Below are 23,080 nucleotides of genomic sequence, written 5' to 3'. Positions count from 1 at the left end.
GTGCCATGCTCCCATCAAAAGAGGCTCTGGGAGGAAGAAGCTGTGTGTTTCCTTTAACCTACAACAAAGCAAAGCAGTTCAAAGAGCTGGGAAAGGAGGTTAACAATCTCTTTGAAATGTAGGCTCAAATTCCCAGCACGGCCCCAGTCAATTATCAGCAAGTGCTGTGACACTTCTACTACTAACGAGGAAGAGGAGGGAGGGGAGCATGTGGCACAGAGGACCAGACGGGCAGCAGCAGGGGTTAAAGGACATCACCAGGGTGGTGGTGGGAAAGTTACCAGGATTTTTTTCAGGCTGATTACCCTTCTGCGGTGCACCCAGAGCAGAGGCCAGACCACTGGACTGGGTGGAGCTGGGCAGGGTGGCAGCCCATTCCCCTGCCCAAAGCCCTTTGCGTCTGGCAGGGCTTTTTTGAGGGATGCACAGCGCCTGGCACAGCGGGCTGCTGCTGCTGCTTTCTCCAGGGTGTTCCTCTGTGGCAGCATGAGCCACTTTTATTTTAATCCCATCAATGAAAAGCAGTGAGTGCAGGGGTGGGGATGGGGCAGGAGGGGGTGGGTTTGTTTTGGCGGTGAGGATGGGTGCACACAGGCATACAAATGCTGAGAGACAAAGGCTGTGATTAAGGGCCAGTACTGGAACTCCCTGCTTATTACAGGGAAGGATTTATCTGATGGCCTAGTTTCAGCTCCAATTTTCCACCTTTTAATCAGGTTCCCAGGTCTCCTTGTCCACTCAAAAAGGAAAGGAAGAAGAAATCTCAGGGTTATGAAGCAGGAGTAATACTCTATAAACAGGCATGGGTCAGAAGGTTTTGCTGCCCCAAAACTTTCCTAGGAGTCAGATCCCAGGACAGGCAGAAGGATTATGCCCAGCCATGCAGCATTTGTTTCTGGCACAGCAAGAGTTCATCTGTGCTTTCCCGCCTGACCAAGCCAGGGTTGTGTGAAACAAATGTGCTGGAAATAAAAACCTTCTGCAAAATGGAAAATGTACAGAGGAGCAGCTATTTTTAAAAGGGACAGCACCTACTGCTGTTATGAAGTCAGCCACATAATCAGTCAGCAAGGGACTTCTGTGGGCTGACAACTGACTGCCAGGAGAAATGGCTCCAGCACACTGATGAGAAGAAAATGAGAGTTTTTGGGTACTGAGAGGTGCATGTTCTCTAATAAAGAACAAATGTCTGTCCTGTGCTGCCCTGGGCACAAGGCAGATGGGGGGAAGTGACCCTCACTGTCTTTCCCCACGTGCTGGAAAGGAGGCATCGATGAGATACTGATAACTCTCCAGCAGACAGAACACCACAAGCAAGTGCAAGCTCACTCACTTCTTCTTCCTCCCTTACCCAGCCTAGCCTTATTGCTGAGCCTCTGCTGAGGTTTTCCTGCTTCTAAAAATGTTGAGCCTGTAATTAAAACGCCCATCTTTCTTGCCAGGGCAAACATATCCGGCCACAGAGCTGGGCTGGTTGTGGAGACAGCCAAAGCTTGCAGCTAACCAACCTGGCTGGCTTTCCTGGCATGGATGGCCTTCCTTGTATGGATGGCCTTCCTGGCAAAGGTGGCTTTCCTGGCATGGGTGGCTGTAGAGGCCTGACACCAGGTCCATCACGCTGTGTTATCAAGCTGGCAGGAAGCTTGAAGGAGGGCCTCCTCAACTCATCCAAGCCCTGATGTGCCCTTCCTCCTCTGTGGGGACATCAGTGCTGTTTCAGGTGTTTGTGCCCCACTGGTGCCGAGGGGACATACATGGGTGATGTGGGGGCTCATGTTTCTGGTAGAGGTTTGCCTGTTCCTTCCCATCCAGAGGATTTTGGAAAGGCTCTTTAAATAAATACTAATCAAAACAAATTTTTAATTAACAATAATCAAAATAATTAATTAAATAATGAATAAAAAGCAGTTGCAAAATAAGATGTTACGGCAAGGGGGCAAAGGAGTATTGGGAGGGACAAGGTCTAACACAGTGCTGGAGCATCATGTATGTGGGGCATTCACATGGAGGTGGGAGAATGGGTTTGTAAGCAGCTTCAGGTCCTTGGGTCCCAGGATATTGTCCTTCCCCAGGAGAGAAAGACATTCTCCACCTCTTTGAGCCCACACCCCTGGGAAGAATTGATTCCACCACAAAGGGGTGTGGTGGTGCAGCCTCACGGTCATAACCTTGAGGTGGACACCAGAGGAACGGTCATCTCTAATGGTTGTTGGTGGTGGCTTTTCCCCTACAGTCTGTAATTGTCTTATGAGCAAGATTTGGCCTTCCCTGGTGATCTCACACCCCAGGCTATCATCTGACTACCTTGTATGCCATCTGGGAGGATGGGGCATTTTGGGGAAACAGGTAAAGAACCGACGGCCTCTTCCAGGCTGCCTACAGGTCTTCCCGCCTGGGTGGAAGATGCAGTTGTTCCTTCAGGCTTGGGAGGAACAGGAACATTGAAACTTCCTATAGGCAGTTTCCTCAGCGAGTCTCTGATTGCATCACTTTTATAGACAGCACCAAGAAGCCTTTAAAATTAAATTTGCTTCTTAAGAGCAAAGGAAGACCACTCTGGAGAGGCTTCTGTTTATTCTTCAGGTGCAAAGGCTCTGAATGGTCTTAGCCCTCTGTGCAGCAGCCCCAGGTCTGCAGAGGAGGGTGCTGAGACTGGATTACGTGTGTCTCACTGCCAGAAGTTCTATGGTCTGGCAATGTTCAGCTTTCTGTGCTGTGGCATTACTTCTGCACCCCTTTACTCCCTTCCACCCCCGCAGAATCACAGAATCTTTAGGGATGTAAAAGACCTGTAAGATCATCAAGTTCAACCCTTAACCCAGCATTGCCAAGATCACCCTTAAACAGTCTCCCTAAGCACCACATCTACACGTTCTTGGACACTTCCATGGTCTTTGGTGTCTCCCTATATCACCCCACCTGCAGCAAGTCCAGCCTTTCAACACTAACAGACCATGTCCCAGACTGGTCATATCCACAAAGAAATCTCCAGCTGCTCCACGAGCTTTGGAGCAGGTCCTGGAGCAGGGAATTTGCACCGCATGATCTCTGCTGCTTCACGGCCATGTGTTCCTTATTTCCTTCAAGTCAACCAGAGAAGCTTTCAAGTCTTTCCATCACTGAAGAGCACAGTGAGCCAAGCACCGTGGGACAAATCCTGCCCCCAATTTGGAGATGCAACACTCATGGGGGCAGTGGGGATCAGCAGAGAAGGAGAGAAGCCGAAGGATAGAAGTCTGAAGCCACTTCAGACCCAGTGACAGCTGCCACCCGCTCAGCATTAAAGCAATAAATCTGGGGGATCTGGGTTTATTCTCCTCCAAATCGCTTTATTATATTGTGAGTAATCACAAAGCCTTACAATGCTGCAGGTTCTTTAAAAACACAGACTAACACAGCAACAGTATTTGCCAGCTTTTGCTAAGACTAGTTTAGCTAGCAGCTAGTGTGAGATTACACAAGGAAATCTTGCAGTCTTCAAATGGATTGTCACATTGGGTTTTAAATTTACCACAGTGCTGCAAAGACAGTAACTTTGACAGTAGGTGATAGCCGTAATGTTTCATCTATGTACAGGCTTAAAAAAGTAAACAGCTTTCTTTAAAAAAATACATTTTCTGCCAGCAGAAAATAATTCTCTTAAAAAGGCAAAATCCAGTAAAACTCCCACATCCTTCCTCACAAACTGCCCCTGTCCTGCACTGCAGTTTGTTTCTGTTCCCCTCCAGATCTCTGCCCATAGGCAGCCCCATTGCCTTTTTAAGAAAATCAGCATTTCATGTGATTGTGAAGGCTGGTCAAACATCGCAAAGGCTCAGTAGAGGGGAAAAATCCCCAAAACTGAAGAAAGGGGTGAAAATCCCACCCTATGCTACCCAAACCCAAAATTATTGAAATTGAGATAGATGGAAATGTGGGAGTATTTCAGTACCAAATTTCAGTATCCAAAGTTAGGTGTTGACTCTGACTTTTATGGAGACAGTGGGTTTGGGCAACAGGGTTTCCACTTTCCAAGACTTTTGGGGGTATGAGGACAAAACCTGAGCTTCTTCCAACACTCCCAAGGACAGTTATGAGATGAGTTTATATCTGCATCTCCTTTACATGGATCTCTGTAAATCAAGCATTGAAAGTGGCCCTGATGCAGGGTTTAGAGATCAAACTGCAGATCAGCTTGAGCATGACCCCCATCCACAACATCCCATCCCCCTGGACAGAGCATGCCAGATGTGGACCAGACCTCAGCAGTCACCTCCACTGCTCCTGTAAGCAAATTGGAGGCTTCACACATGGCATGGAGTCATGTTGTGCTGCCTTCTCCCACTTCCTCCTAGACTGGAGAAAAAGAGGGTCCAGAGGGGTTTCCCTTTGCCAGCATTTCAGCAATGGAGAGAAAAAAATCGGCAAAACTTTGAGGACCAGGCTCTTTATCAGATTTCAATTTATCAGATTCACATGGCAACCAAGGAGCGGTGTGAGAGAAAGAAAAGCCACAACTCTGGAAAAAAACCCAAAGATCTTTTCTCTGATAAGCAAAGTGCTCCAGGGCCACAAGCATCAGTGTTAATTCTTCCCCTGGCACGTTCTCAGAAGTGTTTTGGCACTGCAAGTTGCCTCACATATGCCCAGATGAGCTGCAGATGTTCTGCTCAGATGGGGAATGTCAGCCTGGAAACAACTTACTCTCATATCTTCTAGGACTGCATCTTGGTTTGATAAGGTCATCAAGAAAGAATCCCCGTCAAAGTTTCCTTCCAAGCTTCCCCAGAAAGGGAGGAGGGATTCTTTTCTTTTTTTTCTGAGCTAGGCTACATGATCTCTTCCCTTTGCAGCCTCCTTCATCAAAAGCTAGTTCCTGGATGAGATGTGGCTGTTAGCTGACCCCTCTGCTTCCCTTCCTCTGCTGCACATCATCTCTGACCAATGGCTTATTGAGGTTTAAAAGACAGGAGGTTGCCAAAGCTGGACCTAAGTTAATTAGACATGAAAAGGATCAAGGTGGGAAAACAAGGAGAAATTGGTGGGAAAATGTCTCAACTTACTCAATGTTCATTGCACACTTATGCAAATAACATGGAAAACCCAGCACATTAGGTGCACCCTGTATTCAGGTTTGTCTGGAAATGTTTCTTCAAGACTGAAAGTGCATGACAGAAAACAGGGTGCTGCTAATGAAGGCAACATCCAGAAGGCACATTTTGGGAAGTAATAATCAAAAGAAGGATGATGCATGGGTTTGTAAGCAAGCAGCTACAGAGCTGGTACATTTTGGTGTGTGCTCTGCAGAGGTGTAGCTTTGCTCCTACAAACGTGTCTGAGGCATGAAGGGTTTGCTCCAGACTGAGTGTTCTGCCCTGGGACCTGCAGAGCAACTTGTCCCCACATGGTCCAGCATCACTGCTCCTGAGCCAATGGCACGAGTGAGGATCTCGATGCTCTGGCTAAAATCCGGAGCCTGCGGATAACGCGGACCGAGATTTGAGAGTTTATAAAATCCACAAACAATCAGCTATTGGCAAATACAAATATATAAATTATTGACAGTTTTACAAAAGGCACACTGCAAGCCATCTCAGTCCGACACCTGTACAAGTCCCCTGTCCCCCCACCCTCCCTGCCCCACCCCTTCTTCTCCCCAGTTTTCCATCACAAAACATAAGGTGCTGCTGCTACGGATCCATGGCTGTCATAGCAACTGAGGACTTCTTTTTTGGTCAGCCCAATTTGTCGGTGGTACTGTCCTTCTTTGATGGTCTTAAGACACTGTATGTCCTTCCCTAAGGTGATGCTTTTGATGGAAGGCAGGTATTTCAGCAAGGTCTTTGGCAAGGATGATATGCCTGTCCCAGAGAGGTTGAGCTCTTGTAGGGAGTTCAGGCCAAAGATAACTTCAGCAGACAGTGACTTCAAGTTGGGATTGTTGGATAAATCCAGAACCTGGAGGGCTTGGAGATCCTTGAAGCTCTGAGGAGATAACTCCCTAAAGCCCTGCAGGCCACTGAGGGATAAATGAATCAAGTCTTTCAGCCCCGTGAAGTCTCCTTTCTCAACCTTAACCAGAGGGTTTCCATCAAGGTTTAAATATCGCAGAGGAATGCCTTGAAGGTTTGGTACAAATGTTAGCCTGTTTCCAGAAAGATTTAAGTTCTGTATGTTGGGAATGCTCTTTTCATGGTGTCTTGTAATTGTGCTGAGCATATTATTGGATAGATCCACATTCAGGGATTTGCCTTGTCCTTTTGAAGCAAAAATGTCCATAGCTATATCCAAAAGTTTGTTATTGCTCAAATCTATGTCACTGAGAGGAGAACTGGAGAAACAGTCCTCCGGAAGGACTTCTAGAGAGTTATGACTCAGATCCAAGGACTCCAGGTACCGAAGCCTGGAGAACGTTGTGGAGGAAATCTTGGCAATTTTGTTGTAGCTCAGGTCGAGACTCACCAGGGTGGTGTATCCAGGGCCAGTAAGCATCGATTCATTTATTGTTTCCAGTTTGTTTGATGATAGATCCAAGTAGGTGGTGTCCAGAGGGATTGGGACAGGAACAATGTGGGAGCCTATTCCACTGCAGTCCACCTTGGTCAGGCTAAAGCTGTCAAAGAGACCAAAGGTTTCCACTTCACAGTGGCAGCCAGGGAAGCAGGTTTTTGTGGTACCAACGCAAGGAAGGAGAAGCAGCAAATTGAACCAGGCCGGGAAATGCATTGTTCTCCTGGAAAACGAGACAATAGAAAAGCAGATTTAGCTGCTGTACAAATTACTTTATGAAGGATGTGTAATTGTTTGACTTATGCAGTCTTGTCCTTTCTCTTTACAAAGGGAGAGATTAAGCATACCCTTAAATAGCATGGATATCCCAAAGACTTTTTCTCTCATGTTATGAATTCCAGTGGGAACTTAATGGAGAAAAAAAATTGGGTCAGCAGACTTTACACACATAACCAAACTGAGGCGAAATTGGAAATGAGCTGTAAGAACAGTGGACTGCCTTAAAGCATGATCTATCAATCATACACACTTATGACTGGACCATGGAAGAAAAGGCCAGCTCCTTACTGCACAAATGGACATGCCATCTCCCTTCCTTGGACTTGAGATGCAGATTTTAGAAGTTTGGATTTGTATTATGTGGCTAAAAACAAGCCTTCTTGGCCTGGTGGCAGCTTCTACCAGAGCAGAGGAACCGAGGCTTGTTCACAGCCTTTGCTGTGGTGGGCCCAGCCCCCTGCACAGTGGAGATTTGCTTCATATGGAGTCTTTGGGGAGCCTCTGCTAATTGCATTAAATATTCTCTCTGATTAACAGCGCCAGTAAGCAAGGAGTTCTCTCCACTACTTTGGTTTTGACCCGTTTCCCTCCAAGACATTTCTGTCTCTCCATCATCTCACACAAGAGAGGCAGAGAGCTGATCTGCTTGCTCCAGCTTTGCTGAACCTCTTCAGATGGCATCCTAACAACTCGCCCACACAACAGTGGGCAACAACAACTGCATGATTTCAGGAGACAGCCAAAACAATCTTTAGCTCTGCATCTCTGGAGAGGATACAGAGGAGCATGTCAGCATCCTGCAGGTGAGCAGAGGCAGCAAGGACTGTCCTAGCTGGTTCCTATTGCAGTCATGGGTGATGACTCCTCATGCCTTACAGACGAGGTCTCCAGAAGGCTGGAAATAGAAAATCTCACCAAGCCAGACAAGCAGATCCATCAGCACTGGTCCTTGGCTATGCTGCTGGCCATAAACAAACACTCATGTGCCAACTGCTCATTTAACAAGAAAAAAGTAAAAGAAATCCCTTTAAATGAATGTTCCCATCCACACTTCAGCCTCCCTGGTCTCTTACCTTTCCCAGCACTGTTTAAAAGCACTTCATTAACTTCCTTGCAGTATCGTGTTTCCCAGACACCCTTTGATCTGGCCAGATTCCTTCCTCACAGCCCTTGCACCTTCCACAGACCATTTCCTAGAAATTCACACTTCATCTCCCCTCACCCACCCCCTGTATTCAGTTTCTCTCCCTTTTCAGCATGGTCTTGGCCCTGCTTTCATTCCCAGGGGACTAACTGGAGACTACTTGCCAATGTGCAAAAAAGCACAAGGGGGGAAAAATGTTGCAAAAATACTGTCCTGATCACAGATGTGAGTTGTATGGCAGTGTCTCCCAAACCTCCTGCAAACAGAGAGCAGAAACTGGGACTCTGGCCAAGCTGCCTGCAACTAAACCATTGCTAAAGGCCCCTTTGGGGTCCATTATTCTATAGAAACAACAGAAAATTGGTAAGATGAGCCCTAGCCTCAGCCCATCTCAACTGTTTCTTGAGAAAACACATATGTGTGCAGAGAGGAGCTAGGGGGTAGGGCTCTTCTCTGCAGACACTTTTCCAGATATCCCTTTCCTAATGACATCAAGGCTGATCCCCTCTGGTTCTGTGCAGACAGACATAGCTTGCTGCCTTCTGCAGTCCTTCCTAAAATAAATACTACTATTTTAATTTTTTCATGAAGCTGCATTTGGATTGCACTGAAACGTTTTATTACCAGGGGAAGTTACAGCAGTGGGGAGTTCCTTGTAAACTAAAACTGCAAAACCTCAGATGTTAAATATCTCACATTCAGGGAAGTACCTGCATTGGTATCAGCCCAGTCTACTGGTATTTCTTCTCCCAAGTTCTACCCAGTGGCTATTCCTACTTGATGTCTCTATATGGAAAGGACTTCCCAACTTCTCCTTCAAAAGTGCAGCTCATTTCCTCATAGAGTTGTTTTAGCTCTGGTGGGAGCTGAATCATACACCAGGAAGTCCAAAGACACACCAGTGTGAAATTTTACTTTCTGAGCACTGCTAAAACCTTCATTGGCTTCTTATGGAGCATCTGAACAAAAGTAAGAGGACAAAATCCAAAGCCCTAATTTAACTGGGAACAGGCTTTTAAAAGGGCCTGTAGTGGTAGGACAAGGGTCAATGATTTTAAAGTAAAACAGGGATAATTCAGACTAGATCTAAGGAAGTAGTTCTCTATGATGAAGGTGGTAAAACACTGGCAGGTTGCCCAGAGAGGTGGTAGATGCCCCATCCCTGAAAACATTTAAGTCCAGGTTGCATGGGGCTCTGAGCAATCTGGACTAGTTGAAGATGTTCCTGATTATTGTGGGGAGTTGGACTGGGTGGCCTTTAAAGGGTCTATTCCAATCCAAACTATTCTATGATTCTGTGAACTGAGAGAAGATTGAAAACTGATGCTGGGCTTTGATATGCACCTGCTCAAACCCTTTTGACACGGGAATTTCCCTCCTGATCAGCCTCAAAAATGATTGCCAGAAGTGGGCAGACACAGTGACTCTCACTGCAATGTCCATCACTTCAGCCAGCAGTAAAGACAAAACATGACACAGCTAAAATGCAGTACACAAAGCTCAGCTGAAGTATTTGCACAGCAGCTATTGCCTCTTCCCTCCTCACAGCACTGCCACAAATTCTCCCTTACTGGCTCTGCAATTGCTTTGCAGATGGGATACAATCCATTAGTACCAGTTGGAAACTCCCTTATGGAGCAGCATGGAGCATCATAGGCAAACATGCCACTTGGTTAACAGCTCTGATAAAAGATAGGAGAAATAGTTACTGGTCATCTTCCAGTCCAAGAAAGAGACTCCCGCATTGACAGATAACTGGCAAAGAGCTTAGTCAGGTACAGGCATGTTTTATTATTGTGTGGAACAACCAATAGCTCTTTGAAATGGGGAAAGAAACAGACTGCAGGCATTTACAGTTCTGTGTACAGAGTGTCTTTGAAACTGCACCAAAATGCCTTTGGATTGCTGCCCACGAGCTGCTTTGTGGATAAAGGCAGGAAACCAAGGTATCCCCTTGTAAAAGGAAGAGGAGTTATCCTCTTGCAACACTGGGGAGTTTCACCCAGGTAAGCACCATGGACAAGAAACCACTGGCACCATCACCTAGGACAGTGAGAGGAAAGTCACTGGGAGAAAGCAGCCCACCCTGGGGATGGCTTAGCCATGTCCTCTTCATTTCTGTGGCTATTGAGGTATGGAGAAATCCCAGTGATGCGTTTTGGCCATCTGGAAGCTCTAGGCGTCTTTTTATACCTGCTGATTGCAGTAGGATCTGCTGGGGGTGCAATATCTTCCCCCACGTTTCAGGCTCCCGTAGTGACTGCAGGGCTCTGGTCTTTGCATTTTGCTCATCCTTTCTGCAGGGCAAATATTCTAAGACAACAATAAAGAGAGCCTGAGGTGGTTAATGGAGCAGTGTTGGACTAAGCATCTAGCAGGATGCCAGCCTTCTCCTCAGATCCCACATCCCCCTTTAGCCTGTGGATGCCCTTGTGCCTTCTCCCTGATGTGCTCATCCATTGCAATGCTATGTGGCAGGACTCACACAGAAAACTCACACTGAAATTTCCCAGACAAAAAGCCTCCAACACTAAAATCAGATTGCAGAGGGATGCCAGGCCTCAGATGATGGTCAGGGAGTGAGGTTAAAGAAGAAAGCTTTGTTATGGTGTTGTTGCAAATTCACACTTCTCACTGCATTTGATTTCTTTCTCCTCCTCTCCCTGAAAGACTTTTCTCATTAGGGAGATCAGCTGACACTTCCCTCCCTGGATGAAAGCCCATTGCTTGGGGACTGGTCTCCCTCTTTGGGAATGCAGATATTAAGAGGATGCTACCTAGGCTACCTCCAGTTGCCCAGGCAACCACCAAGCTGGAATTCCCCATAGCAAAAAATCAATGACTAATTAAAAAAAATAATACAAGGGGAGATGTTTTAGAGTTTTCTGTTTGATGGAGCCAGGAAACAGCTGCCCCATTCTTCATTCCCTCAGCCTCCCTCAACATGCCTCTGAACAAAGCATCATCTGAAATGCAGCTGGGGTTGGGGCTAAAGGCCCAAATTCACCCAATGAAGCTTGAGGTACATGAGTAAGAAGTGGAAAAAAAACCCCAGAACACCAGGTGTCTCTATGGTGGGGTGAAGAGAATGTAATTGCTCCAGAAGGGGATGAAACCATCCTAAGACCATACACATCCCTGGAGATGTCCCTCTCTCCCTTGTCCATGAAGGAGTAGGATGCCCAGTCTCCCTGGTTACTGCTTCCCACCCCTTTCTTGGCTGCACCTTCCAAACCCTAGTCCCTCCCAGTAACCAGGTGCACTTGGATAAACTAGTTTGGGTCACTGATCCAACAAAAACCCCTCTGATCTTTCTCTTTCCCCTTTGCCAGGTCAGTTTTCCAACAAATTCTGGTGACCATCCACAGGGTTACCAGTTCTCACACAGGAGTGGAGAACACAGGATCTTTTCCATAGCATCCCACAACTAGACCAGATCAGATATGAATTTGTAAGGCATGGTTGTCAGATCCTGGTAATTGCTACATTTCTTGCCAATATTAATTCTGGATTAGCAGCAAATAGACCAAATTTCAAAGAAAACAGGCAAAAAGGAAGAGCTGAAGTCCACCTGTCTCAAATTGAGTTGTTGCCCTAGCAAAGGACAAAAGAGTTGTATTAGCAACAATATTTCAGGTGGAAAATTTTGGGATTGTCTTCTGCCTCTTGTATCAGCCAAGTAAAGAAATAAACAAAGTCTTCACAGCAAAGCTCACCAGGCCCACTTGGCTGCCAGCACTAATTGGGGTCAGGGGAAAAGGAACGTTATTGGAAAGTGAAACAAGTGCATAGGTTATGATAGAGGCCATAAATCCTCCAGACTGAAGGAAAAAAAAAAAAAGTTGGCTCTGGCTCTTTCTCTTTTTAAATATCTTGGAGGCTAAGTGGCAGCTGGGACAGCAGCTCCAGAGCACCAGAATGCTCCAGAGTTTCTTCTCGGCAACAAAATTGCATAAGAGACCTTTCCCCCCCTTCTCCACCCATTAATTATTCTGTAAAATTAGAATAATTACTGACTAAAGTGCAGCACTAGCAGCAGCTACACTTTTCCAGTGTGGACTCACCCGGCTGAGCCCAAATGACGCCACAGATGCAATCGCGGTCGGGTCTCCAGATCCCATATGCCAATTTGAGCAGGCAGCAAAACTAGCTCAAACCAGCCTACAGCCAGAGACCATTAAACCCTTGCTGCAGACACGCACCCCTCCCATAATAAAGAGACTGCTGCTGACAAGGTTACTCTTTTTTTGTTGTTGGTTTTTTTTTTCTTGTGAATCTATTGAAAGTAAAGGTCATTCAGGCTTTTGCTTCTCCTGCTTCAGACCAGCTCTTCCTGCAGAAGGTTTCCCCACATAAATGCTGCAAAGAGCTCTTGATAAATATTATCAAACCTCACAAAAAATGTTGATGTAAACGGGAGCAGTGTTTTCTGACCTGTTTGTTGTGTTTTGTTTTTTGCTGGTTTGGGAGACACTTTGCAAACAGTCCTGGTTTTAGACTCTGAGACTTCTGGGGTTTAGGGAGAGGAGAGCTAAGGGGAATCCAAGAAGTATGTGTTTTTTATGTTTAATCCTGCCTTTGTTAGATGGGTTTGAGAGAGTTCAGTGGAGTTACTCTTGGTGTAACTCTTTCTAAAAGAAATCAGAAAGATTCTGATCTTTCAGCAGGATCAGAATCAGTCCCTTGGCTCTTCTAAATTTCATTTGATTTCATGGAGGCCTCCATCAGGAGACATTGCACAAGTCACTTTTAGGGGATAAGTTATCACCCTTCACTTCACTCTGATGGTTTTGTCTGTGGGACTTGCAAAGCTGCTTAGAACAGCAGAGGCATCCCAAATTTTCTAATAGGATATAAATACAGGGATTTGCAACCCTATTTCCCTCACTGGCATATGCAAGTGTTAGATGAAGGGAAGCTCAGCCAGTGGGGTGGCGACTTTAGCCCTTATGGTTTAATGTAAAGAGACACCAAGGGCTTGAGCAGGAGTGAAAAGGCATCCTGCAGGTGCCTAAATCCTGCTATTTGCTCCATGTTCCTGCTCCCTGGGAAAAATCAGAATGAAATGCAAGGAATGCAAAAAGAAAAAAAAAAAAAAAGATTTTGCTATGAATTCCTTTGTGCTTTAACTATTTTGCCTGGCAAGATCATGGAGCAGATCCTCATGGAAACTTTCCTAAGGCACACGGAAAATAAGGAGGTGGTTGGTGACAGCCAACATGACTTCACTAAGGACACATCCTGCTGGACAAATTTCCTGGCTTGCTATGACACAGTTACAGTGTTGGGGGATGAGGGAAGAGCGACGGACATTATCTACCTGTGCAAAGCATTTGGCACTGATCCACACAACATCTTAATCTCTATGGAGAAAACGTGGATTTGATGGTTGGATGACTCAGTGGATAAGGAATTGGCTGGACAGTGACAGTCAAAGAGTTAAAGTCAACAGCTTGATGTTCAAGTGGAAAGCAGTGAGGAGTAGAGAAACTGCATAAACAGAGACAAGACCCTGTTTCCTGATCTGGACAAGAACCCCACTGCTCTGCATCAAGTCTGTGTTTGCAAGACTTGAATCTCACCAAACCCCATGGAATAAAGGTTGTGGACAGCCAGAAGGGGCAAAGAACAAAAAACAATATACCATTTCACATTTTTCAGTCTTGGTTATTTCCACTTGCTTTTCTCATCTCTGGACAGAAATTGCTGGGCCAAAACTGCAATGACTTTCCAGCATCCAAACATGTTCTCCATCCTTTAGGGAGATTTTTGTAGATGTTACAGGGGATGGGATAGATAAGATTAGCAAAGGCAAAGCTAAATTAAGCATCAAAAACATCAAAACCATTTCATAACCCCAAAGGCAAAGCCAAGCAGCCCCTCAAGCCACCACAGGGGCTGCAGAGTAGATGTGTGTGATTGACCTAGAGGGAACCCAGCACCTCCAAACCCTACAGCTCCACACTATGGATCTGTGTTCAAATATAGAATCATTTAGGTTGGGAGAGACCTTGAATATCATTGAATCCAGCTGTTAACACAGCACTGCCAAACCCACCACTAAACCCTGTCCTCAAGTGACACATCTGCACATTTTTTAAATACCTCCAGGGATGGTGACTCAAACACTTCCCTGGGCAGCCTGTTCCAATGCTTGACAACGCTTTCGGTGAAGAAATTTTCCCTAATTTGCAATATAAACATCCCCTAGCGCAACTTGAAGATGTTTCCTCTTGTCCTATTGCTTGTTACTTGGGAAAAGACACTGAAGTGCTTGCTTGGCTGAAAGTCTCTGCTCTGTTTTTTTTTTTTTAATGTAAAAAGAAAATCCTTTATTTAATAAAGAAATGGAAAGACTTTATTTTAATAAACTTTGTTACAACTGTTAATGTCACAATTCCCATCTGCTTTGCAGGAGGCCAAGGATAATTTATCATCCTAGTGCTTAAACAGCTAGTAGTTTATTCCACTTGTGCAATCTTCCCACTCAGGCATCCCTCATTCTCCCTGGAGGAGGAAATCAAGGTGCAGGGTGGTGTATTTTGGGATCTGACAAAAGGAAAACGTGTGCAGGCAGGTCTGCCAGCCCATACAGTAACTTCCAGCTCATTTACATCCATGGCTGAAATACAATTTCTGCCACACTAAAAGCTTTATGCCTTGAAAAGATGCATTTTGTGAGGGAAGATCAGCCCAACTCCAGGGAATTTTTCCTCAAGTGGGAAAATGCTGGTGCCACAACCAGCACAGGAAAATGAGGAATTAAATCACTGCGGCATCAGGATTTGCACAACATTCCCACTTCTCTGCTCAGCCCAGAAAGCTGTCAGCTTAATAGCAGTTTATTTCCAGGTGGAGGAATTAGTCTCCTGTGGCTTTTGAAAGCAATTTTGCTTTCCAGCCTCAAGTCAAGCTGTGCTTGTGCCCAGAGGGGGCATTCCCCAAAGGAAATTGATTGCCAGGCCTCCTGAGTAGCTGGGGGCAGGGGAAGGCAGGTGTTGGAGTGCAGCACCAGGAGGGATTCACAGGGTTCTATGGGAGCAGACAGGATGTGAGCATCCCAGCCCCACCATTGCCTCCTGGCTATTCCAGCTGCAGAACCGCTCAAACTGGGAGCTTTGGCAGCTGCAAGTGGTTCCCAGCAGCCTGGGGTGCATGGAATCAGTCAAACAGGTGCCAGCAAGGGATGGAAGAGCTCAGAACTTTCTCCTGCTCTAGAATCACTCGGAGCACGGCCACCCTGAACTCTTTTACCTCTTAACAACTCCTGTTTCTTGTCCTCCCTGCTCTGCTTGTTAACTGTGAGCATTTCCAAGACCAGGAGGCCTCACTATGCTGGCACTCACTGAGTATAAGAGAGACTTCATCTCTGCCAGGAACACAAATATTTTCTTAACCATCTCAAACTCAGCCTGAATAGAATTTTTATCATAGCGACATGTCCCAGAATGGGAGGCCTCCGTTATTTTGGCACAAACTCGGGAACAGACCAGCCCTTCAGCATGGTGCTTCATAGCCAAAGGAGAGGTTTACACTGAGTTTTGTGCCAGTCCTAGAGCATTTTGCTGTAGAATGACCTGGTGAAGCTACCTGCCCCATCACCTCCAGTGCCCAAGAACCCACTGTGAGGCACGAAGGGAGCCTGTGAGTGCCCGGGCTTTACCCAAATCACAGTAGTAACCTTGGGAGGATTAAACCCTCCTCCTTTCTTAACTAGTCAATTGTTGAAAGCGAAAATGATGCCAGCAAGCTTCTCCTGGAGCCTCAGCCCTTGGCAGCACACACCTGACAGCCAACCCCAGACAGCTCCTGCTCTGCCTCCTGCTATGATGATACTTTTTCACCGCACTCCAGCTCCCAGAGACATGATATAATTCCAGAGGAATGCACTCCAGGATGAACACCATATGCCAGCGAGGAAGGTTAAGAGGTGCAGCACAGGGAGAGGAAACCTCCTACCCACACCGGATACTTCTTGGTTTTAGCTGTTGGAAGAGCTGATCAGCCATGCCACTGTGCCCAGCTGGGAAATGCCACATGCCATGCACATGCCTGGGATTGCAGCCACCATGATCTCCGTCAGGGAAGTGCAGGTTGCAAGGACCCACCAGAAGCTCTCTGATCAATGAGGGAAAGGTGTGATGCCTATGGATGTACCCCACATCCCTGATCTGGTGATTGGATTGCTTCCAATCACCCCAGAGGGCTGGTCTGAGCTGCAGAGAGACCATGCTGCATGGGCAGACATGGATGGGTTCCCCCCAGAGAAGATGAGCTGGGCAGGGGGAAGGAAACAAGAGAGAGATGGGAGGAGAAGGTGAGACATCCCAGGGTGATGCCTCTGCTCTTCCTGGTGAGACACATCCCACCAAGAGCAAACAACTCATCACAGCCTCATCATCCTGTATCTCTAATGGCTTTCCAGCTCTTTCACCTTGAATCATGGAATCATTAAGGTTAGAAAAGACCTCAAAGAGAATTGAATCCAATTGAACCCATTACTACAGAGGTGGCTGCAGATCAGGTTTAAGTACTGCCTCCAACAGCATGCCTTCGTCATGGTGCAGCCAGCACTAGAAAAAATCATGAGAAAGCAGTGGGAAAAGAAATTCAGCCTGGCTGGACAGCACCTTCAGCCCTGGAAGAAGGATTTTAAGAGGACCCCATGCAGCTTTATCTCTCTGAAAGGCAGAAGCTGCCAATCTCTCTTCTCCTAACAGCCCTGAGGGGCTGCTGACTTCAGTGAGGAAGGGCAAAACGAGGAGACTGGGAGTTAAGCTGGGTGCCTGATGGCACTGCTCCAGCTGGCCCAGGGATCCTTTGTGGGCTTTTTATTTATTTTTGTGGTTGGATTTTTTTCCATGCACCATAATCTCTGGGCCCCTCTGCTGTCTGTGGCTCTCAGCGTGCAGCTGCAGACCCTCCACTGAGGAGATAATAAACACAATCCTGGCCATTATTGTTGCAAACAGCGCAGCTGGAGGCTCCCATCTCATTCCCCTCATGGCCTTTCTTTGCCCCTCCTCTCCAATAATTTTTGCATTGTGATGCTGCAAACAATGAATGCCAGTGAAACTACTTGGTGGAGCATCAGCTGGGGCTTCAGGAGTTGCTCTCATCCCACTGAAGCATGTGAGACATTTACTAAACCCAGCGGGCCTCCTATAAGGTTTGGGAAGGGGGGATTTGGGGAGGGGAAGGATTGTAGGTAGAGCTGATAAAGGGTTTACCAGTACTGTGTCATTCCCACCACGATTCCCACTGCAGATGATGCTACATTGCCCCCATGATGTGCAGTATCTCCTCAGCTATTTCCCTCCCCTCCTTGGCCTGGGATTCTCCAGTCCCTCTTGGCTGGTGGAGGATCTTGGAGAAAGATCATCTGAAGTGGGTTGGGAGAGCCATTTCCCCAGCAGCACCAATTTGTCACCACTGATGCCACCCTGAGTCCCCATTTAAGTGCCTCAGTTTCCCTCCTGACACTTTAAGGATGACTAGTACTAGGTCTGAGAGGTGTTCTCTCACCCCCATCCCCAGGTTTAATTCCCACCAGTTTCACTGGGAAGGGAGCACAAGGCCTGTGGGTCTCACCCCACACAGAAGTCCCCAGCCAACACTGCCACTGCTGTAACTGGCCCAGACAAATGTCACCACAGTCCCTGGGCACCATGATCAGCTCCTGCCTTCCTGGAAACTCTAGGGACAGCAACCCTGCTTTTCCCTCTGCAGAATGGGCAGCCAGGCCAGGGGAGAGGGAAGAGGATGGATAAGACTGGCCAGGTTCAGTTACCCTGTGATCCAATTATTCTTTGAATTGGAGATCACTTGCAGGAAGTTGCAATGCTTTGGTTCTGGACAGTTACAAACTGAACTTTTGCAGTAGGATTAAAGTGCTCTGGAGAAAGGATCTCCCCAGTCCTGCTCTGTGAAGTTTGGCCTCACCATGCCAACTGCTACATATCGTTCTCAAGGATGGGAGGAAAACAGGCACTTTTGGGGTCAGGGATATGTCCTGGCCCACCTGGAGACAGGTGACACAAGCCCCATGCACATGTGTCACCTCAGACACAAGAGGGTTGAGGAATCACATCTGGTTTGACCCATCAGTCACAACAGGAGTTTGAGTCTCAGTTTTTCCTGAGGAGGATTATCGAATTCAAAGTAAAAAAAAAAATTAAAAAATCCTTAAATCCTTGAAAATACAGTCCCCATCCCTGAAAGTGTTCAAGGCTGGGTTGGATGGAGCTTTGAATAAGCTGGTCTAGTGGAAAGTGTCCCTGCCCATAGCCAGGGTGTTGAAACTGGATGATCTTTGAGGTCCAACCCAAACCATTACGTGATTTCTCTCCCCACCCCTGGCTTTGAGCTGCTGGCAAGAATCAGGGGAAAGGAGAGGAATCACCATCACAGAGACAGAGACTGCAAAAAAGAATGGGGAAGGGAGAAAGGGGAAGGAAAAGAAACCCTGCAGATACTGGCACTCAGACATTACACACAGCACGTGGCCCTCTGTCTGCTATGCTGAAGATAAAGTGCTTTTTTCCAGTTTGCCACTGCTCTGACAGGAGATTTCCAGCCTGGTTAATGCAACTCAGGAATGTCCCATGCTAAGGCAGCCAGGATGGTTTAATCTCATGCAGTGTCTGCAAGCAGACGGGAAGGCTGGGGCGATTCTCAGAGCACATATTTCCTTCTCCCTCTGCTGCACACCATGAATACAATAGAAACTCCCAGGAAATTACACACCCCTGCCCCCCCCCAAAAAAAAATTGCAATAAAAATTAAAATATCAAGATTTCCTTGTAATGAATGGCTGAGCCATTCATTCATTTGCCTCAATAGGTCCAGGTGCCAAGTTTTAAGACAAGAAACAGCTTGCTCAAGCCAGCCTTTATCTCTTCCCAGCCCTCAACATCTCCGTGTTTGGAAGTTTCTTTTGATAGCCTGCCAAGGCAGCCAGTGCTGCAGCTACCGCGCAGAGCCTGGGGGTGCCAGGGGTCAGGAGGGCTGCCCGACAAGGATGCCTTGTCTCATCCCACCCTCCAGACTCTGCTTCTCCCCACCAACCAGCTAACAAAAGAAGAGAAGGAGGAGGAGGAAGGAGGAGAGACTGAAAGAGGATAAAAAAAAAGCAGTTAGGGATGGAGGGAAAACTCTAAACCTCTGGAAGACGGTGGCTCACCTTTTATTCCCAGCTCAGTCTTGCACAGGGGTGACACTTACTGCTGCTCACTGTGTGACTGTCTGAGGGAGCACAGGATGCTTTTCCCTATATTAAAAAAAAAAAAACCACAAAACCCCTAAAAACTTCTGCATGTTTTTTTTTTCCCCTTTTCCCCCAGTTTCCTCTCATCCATTCAATGCTGGTTTGTTCCTTGCATTTAGTTGTAAAGAATAGGGGTGCAGGAGACCCTCATCCCAACCCTTTAGCCCTTCCTGCCAGTCCAGCCTGTCATCAGAAATTAATGTCCCCTGGGATGTCTGTCACGTCCTCGCTCCCTCCAGGCATTCTGTTATTGCTCCCCACTGCCTCTGACAGCAGCTGCTCAAATTCATTCACAAATCAGCAACGTCTGCCCTGCTCCAGGACGCCGCAAGGGAAAGTCCGTCCGAGCGGTGCCCCCCAGCCTCCTGCCTGCCCCCGTGTCAGGCTCCGCTCACCCCGCGCACCCGCCGCCTTTGGAGCAGGAAAGTGGCAGCTCCCCCTCGGGCCATTTATAACCCGCATGTGAGCAGGCACCTCCCCGTCCTCTCCGGGCCAGGGGCTGGGACTGCCTCCCTCGGGTCACGCTGGGACCAGAGCCAGGCCCCGCTTTGCCAGGGCGATGGCACACACTGACCCGCTGTGCTGGGAGCGCCTGGCTGCCGACAGCGAGCCCCCGGCCAAGTTCAGCCTGCAAATCCTCGCAGGGACGTGCCAGCTTCCTCCGCTCCTTTCAGCATCTAACACATCCAGCGTGCTTCTTGCTCCCGGAGAGATCGGCGAGATGGTCGAGCCCTGCCTTTTCCCGGCGCCGGTGTTCTTCGCCCTGCTCCTCGCCGCTGCAATAGCCCGGTGCTGCCGGCCGAGCTTCGGAGCGGCAATCAATGCGATATTTCAGCGCAACGCCAGCGATCGGCCCCGGCTGCTCTCCGCAGAGCAATGGCACAGTGTCCAGCCAGACAAGTTTCCTACTGTAACTTCAGTGAATGCTGTCATTCAGGCGGACGGCGGCTGATTTATCACGGCAGGCACACAGGGAAAGCTTTCCGTTCGGGAGACTGGGACACTGCTCGTCCCACTGCCGCGACGAGCACCGTGAGCTCAGCAGGGTTCGCTGCGCTTTCCTTGCAGCCGTGCTCCAATGCCTCCGCTGCCACGGAATTGCATTCGCGAACCGCGCTGGCGAGCGTCGGCTAGCGGAGGCGATGCCACTTCCCCGCGACAAAAGCCACCAGCTCCATCCGCACCGCTCTCCTCGCAGGCTTCCCAAATCCCAAGCCAGAGGAGTGAAGTTGACAGACCCTTTTGTTTCCAGAGAGCTTGGCACGTGTTGCGGTTTACTGAGCTAATGAATCTGCCGTGGGCTGCGCCTTTTAATGACTGCAGCATTAATAATAAGTTTCCTGGGAGCTGCTTGAAAGTTTACAGGGTGTGTGCACTATCAGGGGAGCCCCGTGCTTTCCGACCTCCGCTTCAGAAGTCACACCCAGCAGCTCTATTCATTCTTCCTTTCTTTCTTCCCCTTTTTTTTTTTTTTTTCCCTTCAATGAGAGAATGAATAAATCTTGCTCTGCTTCCTCTCTCCCCTTCCCAAGCACACCTTCCCCGTCAGCTTAATCCACTCACAGATGGGAAATTCCCAGAAAGGAATGCCTTTGCCATGCCTTTATCAATACAATCCGGGGAGAAAGGACCCCCCCTCTGCGCCTTCCAGCTTCTACATCCAATCCAGCCGACCCCTCTAAGCTTTCCTTTTCTTCTCCTTTCTCTTCTTACCTTGAGTAAGCTCCAGACCTGCGAGCCTCCCAGCACCAGAAACCCACCAAACAGCTTCTCTTCGCTCCCGAGAGTTGAGGGGAGGGCCCGGAGAGGAGGAGGAGGAGGAGGGAGAGGAGGGGAGACAGGGAGCCCTGTGTGAAATCAAAGCCCCGAAGCCGGGCACGGGAGGCGGTGCGGAGCCTCCAGCTGCTGCTCGGATTACTCTGCAGCCGTGGCGATCTTGAGACCTCTAGAAACCACCATTCCACTGGGGGAAGGAGAAGTGAAGGGATTCCAGCTGGAGAGGCTTCATCCCGGGAGGGCAGCCGGGCTGGGAGCTTGTACGCACCCACTGCACCGCAAAGCTCCTCCTCTGGAAAAACCAGAGGTGGGGAAAAAAGTAGTTTGCTTCCACTCGAGACCTCTGTCCTTCCCCCTACCCTGCACCCCCTGCCTCTGGACCCCCTCGCGAGGAAAAACTCATCACACCGAAAAAAGTTTCCTCACTCTGAGGCTGGGGAGGGCTCCGCAGCAGGAATCCCCGGGCTGGCCCTGCGCATCCCCGGGGAGGCGGCAGGGAGGGCTCAGCCCATCGCGGTACAGCTTCCCCCCTCCCAAAAATGAGCCCCGCGCTTCTGCACACGCGGGGAAGTTTGGAAGGGGGTGCAGAGAGGTGTGCAGGGGCCAGGGAGGGGATGGAGGGCGCAAGGAAGGAGTGGGGTCAGGGAGGGGATGCGGGCTCAGGGAGGGGGTGGGGGCAGAGGGGGGCACTCACCGGGGCCGGGGTCGGTTCCCAGCTCCGGGCCGGTTCCCACGGCGGGAGCGGGCGCCGCCGAGAGCCAGCAGCAGCAGGGCTCGGGGCCGGCTGTCCCCTGCTGCTCTCCTCCTTCTCCCTCCTCCTTCCCGTGCAAGGCGTGCAGCTGGCCGGGCAAGCTGGCTGCCCCCTTCCCCGCAGGAGGAGGGAGGAGGGAGCTCAACAGATGGCTGCACACAAGGGAACATCTGGGAGGAGGAGGAGGAGAAGGAGGAGGAGGAAGGAGGCAGGACTTGCGCTAGACTGTGCCACTCCTGTGCTGGCAGACCCCCCTTAACAGGGGAAGAGGCGAGGGGAGGTGTCGAGATAGCTCTGCACACTCACACAGTCCCCCTTCCTGCTGCCTTGCATCCCCCCGGCTAAAATTCCTTGTCGTTCCTTTGCTTTCTTGGGGATCACACCGGAGTTGCCCTTTCAGCACAACCGTGTTTCCAGCTCTGACCTCTGCAGGGCTGTATTTGCATACATGAGTTTGAGTTCTATTCCTGGGCACTGCCTTAATTCAGTTTTCCAGCCTTTAGTGCCAAAGTCAGCTCTGGCACCCCAGGGTGCAGGCAGGACAAGGCAGCACCAACGTTTGAGCAATGCCAGCAGGCAGGAGACTGGGGCTTACAAATTGTAGGGTGCAACCCTTGAAATAAATAAAGAAGAAGAAAAAAACAAAACAAAACAAAAAAAACCACAAAACCCCAAAACAAAACAAAACAAAACAAAACAAAACAAAAAACCCCACAAACCCCTCCCCCCCCAAAAAAAAACCCAAAAAACAAACAAAACAAGATATTAGTCCACAGTGTGGGGAACAGAGGGTCTGAACCCCATCACTGGAGGATAAGCAGCCATGCATCAGAATTTCTTGGCTATTAGATGCAGCGGCCCAGTGGTGGCTTTAGTCATGATGGTCATACTGGAAAGAGAATCAGAAGTCACAGATTAATAGAATATTCTGAGTTGGAAGGAACTCCCAAGGATCAAGTCCAGCTCTGGGGGAATTGCCCATACAGGGATTGAACCCACAACCTTGGCATTTTTAGCACCAGGCTCAAACCGGCTGAGCTTATCTCAGGGTGTCAAGTGCCTCATGTCATGGTGCCATGACACTGGAAAAGGCAAAAGGGACTGCAAGGGTCCAAGGGTCACAGAGGACATATCCTGTGGCTGGCTGCAGCTTCTCATATTCAGCATCTTGCACCCTTTGCCTATTACTGGCCAGTGCCAGGTCTCAAGATGTGTGGTCGCTTGTTTCTTAAAAAGTTTAAGTTAAAAAAATACAATCAGGCTTCCTGTTGTTTGCTTTTAGTTGCACCAAAATACCCCAATTGCCCCGTATTGATGATCAGGGTTTGCTCAGACCACAACCTTCAAGCAAGCCTGGTGCTGAGATTTGTGTTTA

At 48.4% G+C, this 23,080-nt stretch overlaps 1 protein-coding gene across 10 annotated transcripts; it reads right to left on the bottom strand.

Annotated features, from left to right (window-relative positions):
* Positions 1–3,308: 3,308 nt before the first annotated feature.
* TSKU (tsukushi, small leucine rich proteoglycan) lies at positions 3,309–22,140 on the bottom strand. 10 transcript variants are annotated; one of them, XM_059838375.1, is made up of 4 exons: positions 21,649–21,887; positions 19,095–19,181; positions 13,557–13,667; positions 3,309–6,712 (listed from the first exon to the last, which is right to left on the bottom strand). In XM_059838375.1, exon 4 carries the CDS (start codon positions 6,703–6,705, stop codon positions 5,647–5,649), a length of 1,059 nt encoding a protein of 352 aa, XP_059694358.1. In that variant the 5' UTR covers positions 6,706–6,712; positions 13,557–13,667; positions 19,095–19,181; positions 21,649–21,887; the 3' UTR covers positions 3,309–5,646. The 10 variants fall into 10 exon arrangements, 8 of the variants coding, with proteins under 8 accessions (XP_059694358.1, XP_059694359.1, XP_059694360.1 ...); XM_059838376.1 differs by lacking the exon at positions 21,649–21,887 and adding an exon at positions 20,892–21,202; XM_059838377.1 differs by lacking the exon at positions 21,649–21,887 and adding an exon at positions 19,753–19,890.
* Positions 22,141–23,080: the final 940 nt, after the last annotated feature.

This window comes from Haemorhous mexicanus, chromosome 2 (assembly GCF_027477595.1).
Source record: "Haemorhous mexicanus isolate bHaeMex1 chromosome 2, bHaeMex1.pri, whole genome shotgun sequence".
Lineage (NCBI taxonomy): Eukaryota > Metazoa > Chordata > Aves > Passeriformes > Fringillidae > Haemorhous > Haemorhous mexicanus.
The sequence above is the reverse complement of the archived record's forward strand: the minus strand, read 5'-3'. Positions and strand labels throughout refer to the sequence as shown.